General features: G+C 39.5%; 2 protein-coding genes across 6 annotated transcripts in view; one reads left to right on the forward strand and one right to left on the reverse strand.

Annotated features, from left to right (window-relative positions):
- The window catches only part of PMS1 (PMS1 homolog 1, mismatch repair system component), a 596068-nt gene that overhangs the window by 440612 nt on the left and 134112 nt on the right, over window positions 1-21344 (forward strand). The window lies entirely within an intron of this gene.
- The window catches only part of HIBCH (3-hydroxyisobutyryl-CoA hydrolase), an 88056-nt gene that overhangs the window by 64556 nt on the left and 2156 nt on the right, over window positions 1-21344 (reverse strand). For 2 of the 5 annotated variants that reach the window (XM_004276937.4, XM_004276936.4), the window contains exons 2-4: window positions 15351-15393; window positions 1866-2006; window positions 1194-1278 (exon numbers count right to left, since the gene is read on the reverse strand). In XM_004276937.4, the coding sequence (XP_004276985.1) occupies window positions 1194-1278; window positions 1866-2006; window positions 15351-15393 (269 nt within the window). Of the gene's footprint in view, window positions 1-1193; window positions 1279-1865; window positions 2007-14349; window positions 14510-15350; window positions 15394-18712; window positions 18810-21344 lie in introns of those variants that run through there. The other 3 variants (XM_033400279.2, XM_049712150.1, XM_049712149.1) reach the window with 3 other exon arrangements.

Consider the following 21344-nt stretch of genomic DNA (forward strand, 5'->3'; position numbering starts at 1 on the left):
AATAATTCTAGAATTTTTAACTGTATTTCCAAACAGCAATGTAAAGTTAGGCCTATATGCAAAAATAGCTCACAGTCAGAAGAAGCTAAAATCAATACATAAGGCTCTGCCCATCTGCAAACTGACAAGATCAAAAGCCCAGCTCTTGAGGAAAGATTAATTCCAGGCTGAAAAACAATGTTTTAAAAATATTTAAGTAGTGGACAAAACAAATTCAAAAAACGATTCAGTTAACAAGTCAGTCGAAGCAACTGAAAATTTTAAAGTGAAATTTTAACTCAGTTATTTTAAATTTAATAAATATTTGAAATTATGTCCTGAATCAAGCTTGTTTCTTCCTATTTCAAATGTAATGGTTTACATAAGATTATAAATATGGTAAACAGATCAACCTGAACATTATCATCTTAACACAATACAAAAAATATAAAAAAATAAAACAAAAGAAAAAAACCATCCCAGGAACCTACCAATTCCATAAGAAAGAAAACTCAAAATGTTTTCAGTATATATAAATACTGAAAAGTTTTCAGTATATATAAAATACTGACAACCAGTGGTAATAATTTCTTCTCTCTTTTACATTTTGTTTTTAATAAATATGCACAGATTGACCTAAATAATTAGAAAGATAAGGAGAATTAATCTTTTTATTTATCTCAGCACGTTAATTTAAACACAAAAAAATATTGATAATATAATAGGATAAATACTACAATTAAGTGCATTCTTGCTTTGGGATCATGAACAATGGGAAAGCACAAAGTCATGGAAATATGTGAGAGCATGTCATGTTTGGAGAATGGCAAGTCACTCAACATGGCCAGGTTGTCAGGCTTATGTGATAAACAATTGCTTAATAACAGCTATCCTAAAATAAAAAGCAGAATCACATACCATAACTGGACATTTTGTTCAGGATGATTCAGGGAAAGAGACAAGATACCTGAAGGGCACATACGTAGTTAAAAAAAAAAACAGCTGCTATTCTCATTTTTCTATTAACTACAAGAGGTAAGTCTTTAAATGTTTTCTTTTTCTAAGCTAACCACACTAAAAATGTATTAACAGTTTAACAAAAAACAATTCCAGAAAGTAAAGCAAATTACAAAGTACCACAAAAATTTGCTAATACCTTATCAGTTTTATTGGGGGACAAAAGCATTTAGGTGAGAAGGGAAAAAGGTTTTTACCTCTGATATCACCTCCAGCACAGAACGCCTTTCCAACAGCTCCCTTTATGATGATCAGGAAAGTTTCCGGATCTTGTTCCCACTTCTATCCAAATGTAAAAGAAGATGGTATAAGCACATCATAAATACAAACTCATTAATGATATATCCACATGCACATAAACACATGTGTATATATAGACGTATGTGGATATATACAAAGCATAAGGCATAAGCTTTATAAAACATATCCAGAAGAATGGATCCCAACTTTTCTTTTCCGACATAAATTAGAGGCTATCCCAACAAAGTTGCTAGATGAGTGCATTCTGTGATCCAAGTTTGATGATGGCAACTGAAATCTTTGCCACGACAACTTTGAGACCAAGGTGAAAAAAATATGGGCCTAATATATCGTCAGGTTGGAAAAATAAAATAAAGAGGGGCAGAACATAAGAAGAAACTTGGAGCCTTGTGAAAGTGGAAGAGGCTGTCTTCTGAGGCAGTGAACTCCCTGTCAGTAGGGGTGCTCCAGGAAAACCACTTAGGAAAGCGCTGAGGACTCTATAAGCGATGGGGATTGGGCGCCGATCCCAGACAGTCAAGTGATTCTATGGGACAGAATATCAGAAATATTCTCTAAGGACATACTTTCAGAAGGATCCATATGATTGCTTTAAGAAAATTACAAACCTTCAGCTGTGGATAAATCTGCCGAATCATACCAAGATTCAGTGCATTTAGGAACTTTGGTCTGTTTAGTGTTATCACTCCTGCACAACCTTTTCTTTCCAATAGGACTTCTGCTGCTGCATCTGTGTGCTTAGACATTCTCTGTGTAAACAAAGAATAACTTTAGGATAAAATTCATTAAGTTTTTGTCACAAGTCAACACCAAAACATATATTAAATGCAAATCTTTCACACAATGTTAAGGTTAGCTAATCGAATGGATAACTCAGTACATCTGACAAAGTTTTCTAAAGTTATTTGGACTCTGTAGATAGACAATTCCAAAGTAAACTACATATACCTCTTAAATCTCTTAATTTTTATTTCTGAGTGAACTTAGTCAACTGATTTAAAATAGAGCCCAGTCCATGGGACTTCCCTGGTGGCGGAGTGGTTCAGAATCCATCTGCCAATGCAGGGGACATGGGTTCGATCCCTGGTCTGGGAGATCCCACATGCCACGGAGCAACTAAGCCCGTATGCCACAACTACTGAGCCCGTGTGCCACAACTACTGAAGCCCGGGCGTGCCTAGAACCCGTGCTCCGCTACAAGTAAAGCCACCGCAATGAGAAGCCCGCACACTGCAACAAAGAGTAGCCCTCGCTCGCCACAACTAGAGAAGGCCCTCGCGCAGCAATGAAGACCCAACGCAGGCAAAAATAAATTTAAAAATTTGTTTCTAAAAAAATAAAAATAAAATAGAACCCAGTCCTAGAATTTCTTGGACTATGAAATACTCTTAAATCTTTATTACTGTATACCAAGCAATATGTTAGGTACTTGGAAATCAAAGATGAATAGAGAGGGCAAATAATTCTGACTACAATAGCTACCAACAACTTGGGGGAAAGAAAGGTGATATTTGAGCTAGGCCTTGATATATGCCAAGAAAAACAGGGGTGAAAATCCTGGAGAGTAACACATTCTAAACATGAACAGCGAATATCTGGAAATGTTAAGATGTTAAACATGAGTGGAATAAAGGCTGATTGAGAAAGTGAGTGATAGGAAAGTAGGCAGAATAAGTAGTTTAAGGCCAGATTATAGAATGAGCTTACAAAAGCATATACTTGTGAAGAACTTGTCTATACAGTTCTTAGGGCCTCACGCACCATGGTGAGTGAGGCAAGGGGCACATTTTGGAGCGGCTTATTTTGCTCCCCTTCAATACTCAGTGGTTCTACTTCCTTGATTAAACCCTTACTCATATGAAAAGACAGATGATAGACTAAAAAGCTGTACTTTTCAGATACCTACATCATTGAAATTTTAAAGTAAAACAGATTTCATATTATACAAACATGTTACACACAAGTATTAATACTTTCATCTCTCTCCATACTAAATTTCTTTTTTGCTTGAACCAAGTCAGATTTGCCAGCCCCCCAAAAAAACCACAGAAAGTTTCATGACTGTTTCCACTGAACAACTTCACATAAATTATCACCTAATATCAGAGACAATTCTTTAAAACTCTATTATTTGGTTTCAGCTCAGAGATGTTGAGAGCTGAAAAGATGCGTCTCCTGACCTTGTAACAAGAAAAAAGGTGAACAGATTGAAAATTAATGGCTTTGGTGAACTCAGTCAGAGACAGGAGGTCACAGGGCAAACAGCTCCGTAATAAAATCTGGAGAGACAGGTGCCTTCAGGGAGATGCAGGACCAGTATATTTGCTTAGCTCAGGCAGAAGCCCTAAGGAAGATTAACTAGAATTTTTAATGACTTGCTAGAGGTCAAGTGTGGGCAAGTGTGATAGTGTGGAGCTCCTGGGGGTGGCAGGTGTCACAGTCATGGGGGGAGCTCCCATTCTTGCTGACTTTTCCTCTTGGAACCCAAGCAGGTTCTCCCAGGGAAGACTGGAGAAAGCTCCCCCGTGTGGTGCTGGCTGGGGGAGGGAAACAGCAGGCACAACTAAATCCTTTCCCCTCATCTTCCACACAGAACAAAAGGCTAAATCTTCATGGGAGAGAGAGCCTTCAAAGCTGGTAGCGTAGGGTCCTGGTGGAGGCCCAACACAGTGGGGAAATGGGATGGAGGCCTATAAAATAAGACCCTTAATCCCAAGGGAGAAGCACTTCAAAACCATAGCCTACTGACCTTAGTGTTTACCAATCACAGCTGGAGAAAAGGAACAGGGGACAAAGGAAAAGGGGGGAAAAAAGGCAGCCCACCCCCAGAGAAGGGACAGGAACACTTATGAGGGCCACACCCCTGGACTCTGGTTCACAGTGCCTTCCAAACATTAAGGATTAATGGGATACAACACCAAAAGCATGATCCACAAAAGGAAACATTGATAAACTGAATTTCATCATATTTAAAACTTCTGCTCTGTAAAAGATAAAATGAACGAAAAGACAAACCAGAAATTAGAAGAAAATACTTGCCTATCACATATCTGATAAAGAATTTGCATACAAAATATACAGCTGACCCTTGAACAACACAGATTTGAACTGTGCAGGTCCACTTACACTCAAATGTTTTTCAATCGTAAATACTATAGTACTACATGATCCCCAGCTGGTTAAATCCACAGGTGCAGAGAAGGAACCTCAGTTGTAGAGGGCTGATTGTAAAATTATACTCGGATTTTTCGACTCCACAGAGAATCAGTGACCCTAACCCCCACCTTGCTCAAGGGTCAACTGTATAAAAAACTCTTAAAACTCAATAAGAAAACAAACAACCCAATATTAAAATGGGCCAAAAAAAAACTGAAGAGCTTCAAGGAAAATATAGGAATGGCAAAAAAACACATGAAATGCTCAACATCATTTCTCATTAGGAAAATGCAATTTAAAACCACAATAAGCTACCACTACATACATATTAAAATGGCTAAAATCCAAAAACAGACAATAACATGTTGCCAAGGCTGCAGAACAACAGGAACACTCGTTCTTTGTTGGTGGAATTGCAAAGTGGTACAGCCACTACAGAAGATAATTTGGCAAACTTGTATAAAGTTACACATGGACTTACCATAAAACCCAGCTATCATACCCTTAGATATTTACCCAAGTGAATTAAAAACTTATGTTCACACAAAAACCTGTACACAAACAGGTGTAGCAGTTTTATTCTTACTCACTAAAACCTGAAGGCAACCAAGATGCTCTTCAACAGGGAAATGAATAAACTGTGGTATATCCAAACAATGGAATACTATTCAGTGATAAGGACTACGTTATCAGTTCATGCAACAAAACAGGTGAATCTTAAATGCGTTTTGCCAAGTGAAAGAATGCAGACACAAAAGCCTATATATTGTATGATTCCATTCATATGATGTTCTGTAGAAAACAAAACTATAGGGGCATAACAAAGGTCAGTGTTGGGGAGCAGGCGAAGTGACTGCCTACAGAGGGGAAGGACAGCAGAAGTTTTAGGGGGATGGGGCTGTTCTGCATGTACTTTGGGTAATGAATGCATGATTTATGCATCTGTCAAAACCCAAAGAAATGTACAGAGAGTGAATCTGAATGTATACAAACTATATATATTTTTTAAAAATCACCCAGTGTCAGGGGATTCCAACATGGAATGCAGACTGTGGCAAATAAATGTAACCAAACCACACACATATGACAAGCACACTGAAGTGAAATCGTGAGGATGGTGGCAGGAAAGCTGACCTAAGTAACTTTAGAAAACAGTCATTTGATTGCAAGCTGTAAGGAAATATACAAAAAAACCTGTATGTCAACCAATGCTCTAGTTAGTAAATTTGTTCGAAACTGCTTTGCATGTATACTGAGGTTAAGCAAGTAATGTGGACTTCTCTGGTGGTCCAGTGGTTAAGAATCTGCCTGCCAATGCAGGGGACACAGGTTCAAGCCCTGGTCTGGGAAGATCCCACATGCCGTGGAGCAACTAAGCCTGTGTGCCACAACTACTGACCCTGTACTCTAGAGCCCACGAGCCACAGCTACTGATGCCCGCGTGCCACAACTACTGAAGCCCGTGCGCCCTAGAGCCCACGCACTGCAACTACTGAGCCCACGCTCCGCAACTACTTAAGCCCATGCCCTCTAGGGCCCGCGTGCCGCAACTACTGAGCCCGTGTGCTGCAACTACCGAGCCCGTGTGCTGCAACTACCGAAGCCCACGCACCTAGAACCCCGTGCTCCACAACAAGAGAAGCCACCACAATGAGAAGCCCGTGCACCGCAACAAAGAGTAGCCCCCTCTCGCCGCAACTAGAGAAAGCCCACGCGCAGCAATGAAGACCCAACACGGCCAAAAATAAATAATTTTTTTTTAAAAAGGTACATACTGTATTTTAAAAATTTAAAAAAAAAACAAGTAATGGAGGGTGGTCAGTGAGAACCAGGCTCTCACTGGTCAGGAGGAGAGTTAGAGACAAGCAAGAAGGGAAGGCTAGAATGAAGCCTGCCCTGTGGTACTGGATTAAAGTCAGAGACAGCAGTATGAACATGTTTTCTTAATATATATTAAGAGGATATATATTAATATAACAGAGGATAAACACAGAAACACATCGCTATTTATGTATACATTATCGCTATTTATGTATACATTATCGCTATTTATGTATACATGGGACAGTAAACAGTATACAGCATATGTATTCTACTACAGATATATACATTACTCTAGTTCTATCCCCAAGAGAAAACCGTGACACTCCAGTAGCAAGGGGCATTCCCAGACTCAGATCTTGATTTCTAAATGCAATTTTCCAATAAAGGCAACCAGAGCTCCTTGGAGAAATGGCTGATTCCAGAGCCAGAGATCATCTTCCAGTATCAGAAAGTAGTAATTTTCAATTTATAAAAAATTGAAAATTAAAAGGAAAAGGTCATATCAAAGGAACACAAGAAGGCAAAATGAAGGAATTCCTAATGGCCAAAGTTGAAACAATGTGAGTAACAGAATAAGTAATGTGCTGTTCAATTATAACCCAAAGAATAAAATAAATATCCATGAGTCCACACTGATATATATAACTGAATAAATCAATGGGGGAGATGAGATGATCTTACCCACAAAAGAATTCAAAATAATTTATGTAGAAATCCCCCTTCCAGGAGGTAAAGCTTAGCCCCCTCACCGTCTGACTGTGGGCTGAACTTACTGACATGCTTCCAAAGAACAGAGTAGAAAAGGGAAAAATGGTAACTTTAGAGAGGAGAAACCCAACAAACACCACCTTAACCACGTGATAAAGGTCAGCATCACCAGCTGTGTCATGAGGATGTCATGTACTCCCTAAGGCATATGTCAAAACCCACAGATACTCCCTGATATGTGATGAGAAGGGGCTTTTCCTTTGTGATATTCTCTCCAGAAACCTTTTAACTACAGGCTAGTCATCAAAAAAAAAAAGAAAAAACAGAACAACAACAAAAAAAAACAGACACAAACCCAGATTAGAGGCTATTCTACAGGCTACTTGGCCAGTGTTCCTCCAAACTGCCAAGGTCATGAAAAATAAGGAAAGACTGATAAACTGTCACAGACCAGAAGAAACTAAGAAGACATGACAAAGAAATGCCATGTGGTATCCTGGATTGGATTTTGGAACAGAAAATTGATGGAAAAACTGGTGAAATCCAAAAAGTATAAAGTTAATACTAACATGGCAATGTTCTTAATTTTGACAAATGTAACATGATAACTGTATTTCTTTGCTAGGGCTATCACAACAAAATACCACAAACTACGCTTAGGCTTAAACAGAAAGTTATTGTCTCAGTTCTGGAGGCTAGAAGTCTGAGATCAAGGCGCCAGCAGGACCACACTCTCTCTGAAGGCGCTAGGGGAGGGTTCTGTTCCAGGCCTCTCTCCTAGCTTCTGATAATTCCTTGGCTTGTTGCAGCATAACTGCAATATTCACACGGCATTCTCCGTGTATATATGTCTCCAAATTTTCCCTTTATATAAGGATAAATTATATTGAATTACCCCAGTAATTCCTACTTCAGTACGACCTCATCTTAACTAATTACATCTGCAATGAGCTGACTGGCTGTAGGGAGAAACCATCTACCATGGGTCCTGAGGCTTCCCTGCACTTTACTGCTGTGTATTTCATGGATCCAAGGGCCTGAATGCTCTTCACCTGGGTCATTTTTCAGGACTGTATTTGCTGCGAGAAACTTTGAAGAATATGTAAAGTCTCCCTCCGGGACAGAGAGCAGGCTTGCTTACAGTGTGTTACAAACCGGCAGGTTCCCCAAATTCAGTACTGCTGTCCTGTAGTGCAACCCACTGTATATGAATGCATTCATTTGGGCCTTCTGTCACCCCTGTGGGACTTGGGGAGCAAGGGAACCAATACAAACCTGAAGCTCAATGCTGCTAATTGGGTAACTAATAACGACGTCCTTCGTCTCTAACTCAAGGGTTGCATATCTTTTGCCAGCATCCATGGAATAGTAACAAGCTAACTACTAACTTGTTATTGGGGTAAAATCCTATCCCAGACCCAACGTTGTCTAGCCAGACCGAAAGCCCTCCACTTGCCCCATTCTGATCATAGCCCTCACCCTCCCTTCAAAAGTAACAACTGTCTTGGTTTTTATGATAAACACAAAGTGTACATCCATAAACATCATCTATCCATTTTTTTTAAATGGATATATCTTTCAAGTCTTTTAAAATCTAAAGGTTCTGCCTCCATTCCTTTCTTTTCTTCACAATTCGTTGAAAAAAACCAGGCCTTTTAACCTATAGAGTTTCCTAGTACGGATTTTGCCGATTGCACACTCATCCTACCCACTTATTTTTAACAGCTGTTCATTCTTAGATATCAATTTAATCAGTCCCCTACTGATTAGCACTGGGTAATTTACAATTTTTGCTATTACAATGGATGCAGGAATATTTTTAAGCATCGACTTTCCAGCACTTAGGTGAAGTATTTTTGCAGGACATTTACAGAGGGTCAGACTTTGAGCAAAGAATATTACATAATCGTCTGTTAAAAGCCACTAGAGGGACTACCCCAGCAGTTCAGTTAAGATGCCACGCTTCCACTGCAAGGGGTGCAGGTTCCATCCCTGGTGTGGAACTAGGATCCCTCATGCCACCCAGCATGGCCAAAAAAAAAGCCACTAGAATGGTAAAATTAATGAACAAAGGATCTTTTTTCCCCCACCTGAAAAGTTCATGGCCTTCTTAAAACCTGAAAACAACTATTGGTGCATTAATCAAAAACATTCACGCAGGGCTTCCCTGGTGGCGCAGTGGTTGGGAGTCCGCCTGCCAATGCAGGGGGCACAGGTTCGTGCCCCGGTCTGGGAGGATCCCACGTGCCACGGAGCGGCTGGGCCCGTGAGCTATGGTCGCTGGGCCTGCGCGTCCGGAGCCCGTGCTCTGCGGCAGGAGAGGCCGCAGCAGTGAGAGGCCCGCGTACCGCAAAAAAAAAAAAAAAAAAAAAAAAAAATTCACGCAAAAGAGCAGAAGGGAAAAAGATGAAGTCTGCAGTATTAGTGTCATTTATGTATGTTAATTAATTCTGCAGAAAAAAATCTCTTTTCCAAAAATATCATTAACTTTTAGTTAAAACCTAGAAAAGGCTTCTATGAAGAGAAATTTCTCATATTAGGAAAGATTACAGAGACTAGAGTCAGAAATGAACTTCTCATACAACCCAAATTTGGAGGTGGGGGGTGGGACAGAAGGGGTAAGGAGAACATCCATTCAATGCATATATGTGAAGGAAACTTGCTAAAATGCATGGACACCATCAACACACAGCCCTGTGCTGAATTGAATGCATGAAGTCTGCCAAAATAATATCCCTGAGACAAAAATAACTTAGAGGACTTCCCTGGTGGTGCAGTGGTTAAGAATCCACCTGCCGGGCTTCCCTGGTGGCGCAGTGGTTGAGAGTCCGCCTGACGATGCAGGGGACGCGGGTTCGTGCCCCGGTCTGGGAAGATCCCGCGTGCCGCGGAGCAGCTGGGCCCGTGAGCGCTGAGCCTGCGCGTCCGGAGCCTGTGCTCCGCAACGGGAGAGGCCACAACAGTGAGAGGCCCGCGTACAGCAAAAAAAAAAAAAAAAAAGAATCCACCTGCCAATGCAGGGGACGCGGGTTCGAGCCCTGATCCGGGAAGATGCCACAGAGCAACTAAGCCCATGTGCCACAACTACTGAGCCTGCCCTCTAGACTCCATGAGCCACAACTACTGAGCCTGCGAGCCACAACTACTGAAGCCTGCATGCTCTAGGGCCCGTGCTCTGCAACAGAAGCCACCGCAATGAGAAGCCCACGCACTGCAACAAAGAGTAGCCCCCACTCACCGCAACTAGAGAAAGCCCGCGCGCAGCAACGAAGACCCAACGCAGCCAAAAATAAATAAATTTTAAAAATAAATAAATAAAATAACTTAGAACATCCACTCTGCTGGAATATGGAACTATTCTGGCAAAATCCGTAGTAGCAATATTTCCTAAAGTGTGCAAAGAGATGTTTATTGCATCTATATTGAAGGAGAAAATGGCCCATGGTCAAATAAGCTTGGGAAAAACTTAAACCAATATAAAGTTTAATTCCTATAAGACTTTTCAGTCTTTAATAGGCAAATACGCAATGTAAACTTTTAAAATACAATGAGCAGCATAGTTCTCACTTGATTAAAGAACTTTTTATTTTTCATGGAACAGCTATCTCTTGGGACTTGTATTTTTCAGGTTACATTTTGGAAAACACAGAGACTTCACAAACATTGAGAGAAATGAGCCTTTCCTCTGAGGAAAATCAAGTGCGTGACACATAGCAGGTATCCAAAAAATGTTTAATAAGCTGAATGAATAATCCTTCATTCTACTAATGCAGTCCTGCTGTAACACAAGCCTAAAATAAGCTTCACACTGTGGATACCCAAATCCCAATCTCAAGCACATACCTTTCACTATATGTAACATTCACTGCCACTGAACTAAGTAACAACTGAAAGACATAACCAGGGAAATATCCTAACTTTTGCAGAATATGATTTATTTTGACATGTCATCCATTTCCAGCCAATATTAAAGAATGCCATTAAATTTAAATTATTATAACACAAATATGACACCAAAGCACAATATAAGTACGATTCATAGAATCAAAAACCATTTAATAAATACTGATTACTCAAGCCTCACTCAATCCTTCCTGACTTCAAACTGGGTCAGTAAATTCCTCCATATGGAAATGGTTTATAGAGAATCTCTCAAACTGTCCTCAGCTGTGCTCTAGCTCTCACCTTCTGTGATATCAGCTACTTCCCATCTTCAATTATTACCTCTAAACAGCTGGCTCAAACCTGCATCTATACCTTTATTTTCCAGAAGCCCAGGCCCTTATTCCAAATGCCTGCTACAATTACAGGAGTACCTACGTGGCACCCCAAACTCAACTTGTTAAAAACCAAATTTACCAAGAAATTTCTCTCCAACAAATCTGTCTCTCCTCCTGTGTTCCCTACATCAGGTAAAGGTATCACCATTTTCTCAGTCAACCAAGCACAAAATGTTGGTGTTGATTCCTAACTGTTCTCCTCCCGTCTCTGCCAACAACTTGAAGTAGTTACCAAATACCAGAGAAACTAGTTCTAAAATGATTCTATCCATTACTTTCTACTCTCATTGCCCTAGCCATACAGCATTATTATAATTTCCCTTTTCGGCAGATTTCCAGAATTTTTGCCAGACGGTCTATCCTTCACACTGCGTTCAGAGAAATTTTGCTAAAGCCCAATTCTAATCTTGTCAATCCCATTCAAAAATGTTCCATGACTCGCCATTAATTTCAAAAACATCCAACTTTACTTGACATGGCCTTCAAGTCTCTCCACGTCTGATCCCAGGTAAACTCTCCAGACCCACCATTGCACAGCACTCCTTACAATGGAGACTCAGAAAGCCGAGTATAGCCTCCATTCTCCTATCTCACAGCTCTTGCCACAGGAATAAACATATTGCATAATACAAAGAAAACAGATTTTGGAGTCAGATGGACTCAAACATTAGTTTTGCCACTCACTACTACTATACACCCTCAGACAAGCTAGTCTCAGAGCCTCAACTTCTGTGTTTACAAAATGGAGATAACAGAATCACATTTAGTGTTACTATATGAACTCTCACTACTTCCCATCTCTACCTATTGAAACCCTAATCATGCTTCAAGGCCCAGATCAAATAAATGACTGTGCTCCAGTAAGCTTTCATTGGTTACAAAGTCGACATCAGTCAAGTTCTTTGCGTATACAAAGCAAGCACTTAATGTATGTCTGTTCAAAAGGCATAGATTATAAATTGGTTGATACTGATTCTAGATCATCTGCACATACAGAATATGAACATGATTGCTGTCATGAAATGACATGTGCAGTTTCAGTTCATGCAGTCCAACCAGTATACCTTCATACTGAAAAGAACTACTTTCTGATGGAAAAAAGTCTTCTCCATGTCCAGGTCAAAATTATATGGAAAAAATGAGCTTCTGCATATTAAATTAAACGCTGTGTAAGAGTTTTAAACATTATGGAAAAAGAAAAAAAATTTTTTCTATGAATATTTTTGTTGTAAAAATATGTCCAGATCAGCCTATGAATATAAAGGAGACTTCATTAATAGGTCCTACTAGCTTGCATTAGCTTGACAAACTACCTGCAGAAATGCAGAACTTCTGCCTCCTTTCCAGGTTCAGGTCCATCTAATATCTTTGAAGGGTCACAAGGAATGTCACACTACTATCACAAGTCAGTCCTATCCATTTCTCATAACGCTGCCTACAGTTCTGCCATCAATGGCATATTTCCATCACTCCGCTATGAAGTAAAAAAGGCTCTTGCTCTATCAGCTCTCTTAGAAGGGTCACAGGAGGAATTCTTGGGGTACAGCTTCTCAATCTCTGAAGCACATGTAAAAGCCAACATTGGGAGCTAGAACCATTCAGTCTTCAGGCCCTGATGAGAGTCCAGTTTACCTTCCTTTCTTCAATGTGGTTTATGCCCCAGGTCACACAGCCCCATGGAATCTGGACCGTCATGTCTTTCTATTCCACTTGTGCGCATATCTAAATATGAACAATAACATTGTTCTAAGTTCTTTTTCTAGGAAATTCCTCAGCTCCCATGTATATCAGCTGACTAAAATAAATAAGGGTAAGATATTCCAGTTTTCATATGCCCATCTCCGTGTAGGCTGAACTGAGAAACACTATGCAATAGTTACTTAGTGTTCACTCTGCCACAGGCTGTAGAGTGCAGTAGGTAGTCTATGGAGCCAGATAACTGGATTCAAATCCCACCTCCTGTTTACCAGATGTGTGACACTGGGGCATACTACTTAGCCTCTCTGTCCCTTAAATTCTGATCCATTAAATAGGGATAAGACCATAACCCCCTTACCCAAACCCCTTGGGTCCAGATGCATTTCAGAATTCAGAAAATTTTCTAGATTTTGGAAAGGTAACACAGTACATATTACATAGTATATAAAACATCCTAAGTGGAGGCTGGTTCAGTACACTGTAACCAAATGCTTTACTACTTCTGCACCAAACCATGAGTATTAAACACTAGTTAGGATATGGACAAAAAGAGTTTCACAAGTATGTTCAGATCATATTTTGCCATCAAATGCATTTACCACAAACTAACCCCAAACCAAACACAAACTTATGATTTTGAGGTTTCAGAATTGCAGATAAAGGACCTGTAGTATCTATCTGCTCTGTAAGACTATGAGAATCAACTGAGCTAATACTTAGAATAGCACCTGGCATAATACCATAAGTGCTATATCTGAGTGACTTGTCCTGTTTACATGCAAGGTACTTGTCAGGCTGCATGAGAGTGTCTTTTTTTTTGACTATACAACTCTTTTATTGAAAGCACTTAACAGAAACACTGTTGAGAAACGCTAAACCAAGAAATTTCTGAATTATCGTACAATAACATGATTCTATAATGATATCCAGGCCATTGTTCTAATCCTTTAGGGACCACATTCACATCTCGGTATCAGACTTTAAGTCTACTGTCTCAGAAATTTGTCCAGGGAGTAAGAGATGCAGGTAAATGCTTACAAATTTTTAGTATTGTAGACTTGAATCCTAAAATATGTAAGAAGAGACACAGAGAGACTTATGCCGTTACCGACATTATTACCATTTATGGGTAAAATACAATTTATCTGACCATAGGAATGAAAAATTTTAGACTTCACGTTAATATTTTGCTCTGACTTTACTGAAGTTTTGAAATAAAAGTAAGTTGTTTGGCAAACTTATGGTTACCAGTGGGTAAGGGGGGGAGGGATAGATTGGGAGATTGGGATTGACACATATACACCACTATATATAAACTAGATAAGTAATAAGGACCTACTACATAGATGAGGGTGTCTTAGTCCATTCAGGTTGCTATAACAAAAATACCACAGACTGGGTAACTTATACATCATTTAATTCTCACAATTCTGGAGGCTGGGAAGTCAAGATCAAGACGTCTGCAGAGGGCTTCCCTGACGGCACAGTGGTTGAGAGTCCGCCTGCCGATGCAGGGGACACAGGTTCGTGCCCCAGTCCGGGAAGATCCCACATACCGCGGAGCGGCTGGGCCCGTGAGCCATGGCCGCTGAGCCTGCGCATCCGGAGCCTGTGCTCCGCAATGGGAGAGGCCACAACAGTGAGAGGCCCGCGTACCGCAAAAAAAAAAGAAAAGAAAAAAAGACGTCTGCAGATTCAGTGTCTGGTTAAGTCCAATTTCCCAGTTCATAGATGGCTGTCTACTCGCTGCATCCTCCCTCAGAAGGCAGAAAAGGTGAGGGATCTCTCTGGTGTCTCTTTTATAAAGGCACTGATCCCACTCATGAGAGCTCTGCCTTCCTGACCCAATCACCTCTTAAAGGCCCCACCTCCAAATATCAACACACTGGCAATTAGATTTCAACATATGAATTTCAGGGGGACACATTCAATCTATAGCAAAGATACAGAAAAATGAATACAAATCATTTCTTCCTTGCAGTGTTATCAACTAATACCATCTAAGCTTTGGAATGGTACTACTAGTACAATAGTGGCTAACAGGTATAAAATGATTATTATATGCCAAGCACTATGCTAGATTTTTTAATGAATTATTTATTATTCATAAGCACTCTAAGATGGATACTATTATCCCCATTTTTTATATATCAAAAAAGGAGGCTGAAAGAGACCAAGTAATCTGCCCAAGATTAAGCAGTGGACCCATTATTTAAACCCAGGCATTCTGACTTGAAGATCCATCCTCTTATCCATAACCAATGCTACCTCCAACAAGTTATATGAGTCAAGTTTTGACACTACAAAATTGGAAACCAAAGTGTACCAAGATCAATGAAATCTGCCAGTATTTCTCTACTTCTCAAAGAACATTTTAAATTGCACATTATAATCTAATAATGCCAGCAAAACAAAGTCCAAACTTACCAAATGCTGCAGTATGATATTAGTCCTTTTGGATGAATTAAACCTGAAACAAATGTAGAATACAATGAACACAGTAATGTGGGTAGTCATGTTTCAATGTATAAATACTACATTCCCTTTTGTTTGCTTTAGCTTCTTTGAAAAGATATTAAAACAAAAAGTATTTTTTTAAAAAGTTTAATTCTCATGCATTGTGGTAGGAACACAAAATGGTACAGCCACTTTGAAAGAAAATTTGGCAGTTTCTTACAAAACTAAACATACTCTTCTACCATATGACCCAGCAATTGCACTCCTTGGTATTTACCCAAAGTAGCTGAAAACTTATGTCCACCTACACATGAATGTTTATGGTAGCTTTATTCATAATAGCCCAAATGTGGAAGTAACCAAGAGGTCCTTCAATAGCTGAATGGATAAACAAACTGTGGTACATCTATACAATGAAATATTACTCAGCAATAAAAAGAAATAAGCTATCTTTCCACAAAAAAAAAAAAAAAGGAACCTTAAATGCACACTGCTAAGCAAAAGCCGTCAATCTGAAAAGGCTATAAACTGTATGATTCCAACCACAGAACATTGTGAAAACTATGGAGACAGGAAAAAGATCAGTGGATATCACAGGTTTAGGGGAGGGAGGAAGAAAGGAAAGAACAAGTGGAGCACATGGGATGTTTAGGGCAGTAAAACTAGTCTGTACGGTCGTAATGGTAGAGACTTGTCATTATACATTGGTCAAAATTTTCTGCTAATTTTCTCTGTAAACCTAAAACTGCTTTTTTAAAACAAGTTAAGGGCTTCCCTGGTGGCGCAGTGGTTAAGAATCCGCCTGCCAATGCAGGGGACATGGGTTCAAGCCCTGGTCCGGGAAGATCTCACATGCCGCAGAGCAACCAAGCCCGTGTGCCACAAATACTGAGCCTGCACTCTAGAACCCGCGAGCCACAATTACTGAAGCCTGTGCACCTAGAGCCTGTGCTCCACAACAAGAGAAGCCACCGCAATGAGAAGCCCGCACACCACAACGAACAGTAGCCCCCGCTCGCCGCAACTAGAGAAAGCCCACGCACAGCAATGAAGACCCAACGCAGCCAAAAATAAAATAAATAATTTTAAAAAATAAAAATAAAAGAAGTTAAAGAAAACTGCTAGTTTAAAAAAAGTTTGATAAGGATGCAATAGGCATTCTCAGACATTGCTGTGAGACATATAAATCAGTAATGCCTTTCCAGTAGGAACACTGGAAATACGGACCCACAATCTTTAAAATGATCATACCCTTAGACCTAGTAATTTCACAGGCATTTGTATTAAGGAAACTTCAGACACAATCAAAGTTTGATTTACAAAGATGTCTGCAACAATTATTTACATAAAGAAAAAACTGGAAACAAAGTATCTAACAATTTAGTAATATTTTTAAAACTGTCATCTATACAAAACCATTACATAGCCAAAAATATATATGTATTTAAAAATATTTAAATAATAGTTATGACATAGAAAAATAGTCATGACAGAAGTTACGAAAAGAAAACTGGCTACAAAACAAATACAATACAACTCTAAGTCTGTTATTTTAAAAGTGTCTGCTAGGCTAGGAATACAAAGCTTAAGATACAACTTATCAAAAGTGATCGATAATAACAGAAGTAAGAATGGTGGAGGGTGGGGGAGACTGGGAAGGGGCATGAGGAAACATGGAGTGTTGGAAGTTGTCTCTATCATGATGGTTACAGGACTGTTCACATATATAAAAGTTCACTATAGACTTCAAAATATAGTACATTTAAGTACTTTGTGTATTGATACTTTCTAATTAAAGTAAAAGCAAAGCAACATAGGGGAGGGTAGTGACTGGAGAGGGCATAAAGAGGGCTTCTAGATGCTGGTACTATCTTGTGCCACTGTGCCAGGTGCCACTGAAATGAGTATGTTCATGAAAATCCATCAAATTGTATCTTTAAGCTTTGGGTCTTTAAAAAAGTTCCCCAAAAGTCATCGTTCTTGCCTTTGAGAAACTCAAAGTTTAGTGAGAGAGATGCATATAAAAATACCATAATTAGGAAGATACAGGCATCTCCTGCTTTTCCAAAGTTCGCTTTACAGGGCTTCCCTGGTGGTGCAGTGGTGGAGAGTCCGCCTGCCGATGCAGGGGACACGGGTTCGTGCCCCGGTCCAGGAAGGTCCCACATACCGCGGAGCGGCTGGGCCCGTGAGCCATGGCCACTGGGCCTGCGCGTCCGGAGCCTGTGCTCCGCAGCGGGAGAGGGCGCAACAGTGAGAGGCCCACATACAGGAAAAAAAAAAAAAAGTTCGCTTTACACCACTTTGCTTTTTCCAAAGACCTACATTAGCACCTGTTTTCACTAATCCAAAGAAATCCAAAGAGGATTATCACTTTTATGAAAAAAGGTGAAGAGCAAAAAGAGCGTTCAGTGTTTGTTTTGAAGCGAGATGTTATAGAGGCAGCATGCACCCCGAGCAGTGAGAGTGGCACCACTGAGCTCCTTCCGCAGTAACTGCACTCTGCATTTCAGCACCAAGTGACCAAAGACTTGAACTGTGGGAGCCTCTGTGCTTTATCTCAATTTGTTTTGTACATCCATTAGCAAGATGTGTCATAAGATAACTGCTTTTCACTTTACACCATTTCGGCTTATGCGAGGTTTCACAGAAATGCTCTACTTTCAGATAGCAGGGGAAACCTGTACTGGGATACAAGAAGTTAGATTTAAGATATATGGAGAGAGGTCAAAGCTGAGATCAGTAGTAGCAGCAGCAGCCTGACAGGAGCTGTACATATGCAAAGACACAGATACTATCTGATGGACCTGATAAACTGCCAACTTATTAATTTTATTTTTCAAGGATACCTTGAGATTATTTGAAGGGCAAAAGTTTAGCTGAGACATTAAGAAAAAGGGCAATATGACCAGTGTTACCACTTGTAACCACATTCTAGTTGACTGAATTCATAAAAATATTTGTAATCTAACTTACTTTTCAGAATTTGTATTACTTTCATTTTCTATTACATTCAAATTGAATACTACTACAAAAAAAGAGGAAAATCACTAATTTAAGTCAGTCACACTTCACATTCCTGGACTAGCGTATTTTGAATTTGCCTTACCACAAGTAAAATATTCTTATCCTAAGCCAGTAATTCCACAACTAGTCTGCACAGTAGAATCACTTGGGACTACTGTAAACATTCCAAAGCCCCAGTCACATCCAAGACCAATTATCAAACTCTGGAGATGGGACACAGACATAGATATTTTGTTTGAAGCTCCCCAAAAGATTCCAAAGTTCAGACAAGTTGTCATTAAAATCAATACTTTATAAAAATTAACCTGGGGGGCTTCCCTGGTGGTCCAGTGGTTAAGTCTTCACCTTCCAAAGCAGCGGGTGTGGGTTCAATTTCTGGTCAGGGAGCTAAGATCCCACATGCTTCTCGGCCAAAAAACCAAAACATAAAACAGAAGCAATATTGTAACAAATTCAATAAAGACTTTAAAAATGATCCACTTTAAAAAAAAAAAAAAGTTAACCTGAAGTGACAGATTCTTATTTAGGGGTATTTTTAAAATAGAGATTTCATATAGACTTTTAAAATCTGAACTATACTTACCCTAAAGCACCACTTCTAAAATTTTTTTCAACTTAACTCAAAAAACTTCCTAAAAGAAAAATTAAGTATCAAAAAATGTAAGCACTAATTTCTTTAGATCCAGAATAACTTTGAATTCCTTAACGGCCAATACCCAAATGCCAGTTCAAGGCTAATGAGGATGCTGCCAGATTGGCAGGTTTCATGTAACAGTTTAAGTACTACCTGCAGCATAAAGAATAAACAAAGAGAAACACAAGGCCTGGCTTCAAGTCCCAGTTTTATATATGAGATAGAATTTTATTTCACTCAGAAAAGTTAATGTAAACCTACCAAACGCAAGTTTGAACCACTGTGTATGGCATTTACAGGTCAAAAAAAATCTCTGGACCAGTTACTATAAAGCAAAATAGAAAACAAACCTAAGTACAACTAAGTTCCCTGCCAGATTCTATACAATCATATTCCTTCTATATGTTCCGATTTATGCTCAGCTATTATTTAAAATCTGGTATTAACTTTTATATCTCAGAAATGTATTTGCATGTTCAGAGTCTCCAAGTAATTCTGAATTTATGGTCTCTTTCCTTCCTTTTGACTCCCAAAGTGCCATCTGGTGGAAGGGAAGAGACATGCACATCACAGCTACTACTAATTTACTAATTCACTTTATCAGGCTTATTTCCTTCAGGTGATGGTCAACTTGGCTGCTTGCAGCAGTTGTTCTGAAAGTGTGGTTCCTGGACCTACACAATCAGTTTACCTGGGAACCTGTCAGAAATGCAAATGCTTTGCCCAATTCCACACCTACTGAATCAGACACTGTGGGGTAAGGCTCATAAATCTATTTTTAACAAACCCTCCAGGTGATCCTCATACTTGCTAAAAACGACTGTCTTAGAAGGATGAGAACCTTATCGTTTAGAAGATTTCTGATTATCCAATAAAGCACACATGGGCTTACAAAATTAACTTTTCATGAAACTATTTCAGATGACGATATAATAAAAATAGTACTTAATGAAGATTATTACAGCAGAACTAGGCATGGTAGAATGTGAATAGAACAGAAAATCAAGTCCAAGGCCAAGTAACTCAGGCATGAAGTGATGAACACCAGCTGTGGAAACAAGGCAATGATTTACTGAGTTATTAAGAAGTAAAAATTCAATGGAAAAGAAAAAGAATTATGCCAAAAACGACTACAAGATTTCATGCCAGGAGAGCTAGGAGAAATAGGTACTGAAAAGCTTGGGAAGGAAACTAGCTGGTTTGTAGGATGAAATATGAATTCCATTTTGAATTTGAGGTTGTAATGACCTAAGTAGAAATATTCAACAGTGAGTAGAAAAGAAAGACTGGAGTTTGAAAGAAAAGTTAGAACTAAAGACATTTCAGGAAGTCACATGTATAGACAATCACTGAGGCCTAAGAACCTCTAAGCTCTCTATGAGGAATAAGTGAGAAAGTTACAGTTGAAAACTATGGCCTGAAGGCTGCTTGAGCCTACAAATGTGTTGTTTGGTTAGCAGTGTTTTAAAATGACAGACACTTTAAAATCAAGAGATTTCACTTAAAAACGCAGCTTTCCAGCATTTCCAGACAAACTGGTAGTTCTGGAAACCCTGGGTCTACACTCGGCAACGACACACAGGCTGAAAGCTGCCTTTAGAGAGAGCGTTCTCTATTGCTCACTAGCTCCCCACTAATCCCCACTGCTGCCACCTAGCCAGCACCATTCCTTCTGGGCATCTGCATTTGGGTTTGTGACTGTTCGACTAAAAAATAATAAAAATAACAGAGAATCAAATATTGAGCCTTCAGAAACAACTACACAGAAGTAAAAGAAAGAGAAGACAGGCAGCCCAAGAAGCAAACCAAAACAATATAGTTCAGCACAACACAGAGGAGATGAAGAAGGGAATAAACACTATTAACAGCTTAAAGATCAGTCTCTTTGAAGAGGCTCCCTGAGCCCCTCTTCCTTTCTAAACCTGGCTCTGTTTTCCTTTAAGACACTTAACAGACTTGATAACTAGGTATTACTTTTGTTTAAATATTTGTTTCTCATCTGATCTCCTCAAACTTCAATGACCTGAAGTTAAAAACAATAAGAACAAGTAGTCCAGGGACTTCCCTGGCAGTCCAGTGGTTAATAATTCGCCTTCCAATGCAGGGGGTGTGGGTTCGACCCTTGGGATCCCTGGTGGGGGAGCTAAGATCCCACATGCCTCACAGCCAAAAAATCAAAACATAAAACAGAAGCAATATTGTAACAAATTCAATAAAGACTTTAAAAATGGTCTACATCAAAAAAATCTTTAAAAAAAAAAAGAACAAGTAGTCCAGGTTGGCTACAGGATAACAGATGTGCC

The sequence above is a fragment of the Orcinus orca genome, chromosome 7 (genome assembly GCF_937001465.1).
Source record: "Orcinus orca chromosome 7, mOrcOrc1.1, whole genome shotgun sequence".
Taxonomy (NCBI): domain Eukaryota; kingdom Metazoa; phylum Chordata; class Mammalia; order Artiodactyla; family Delphinidae; genus Orcinus; species Orcinus orca.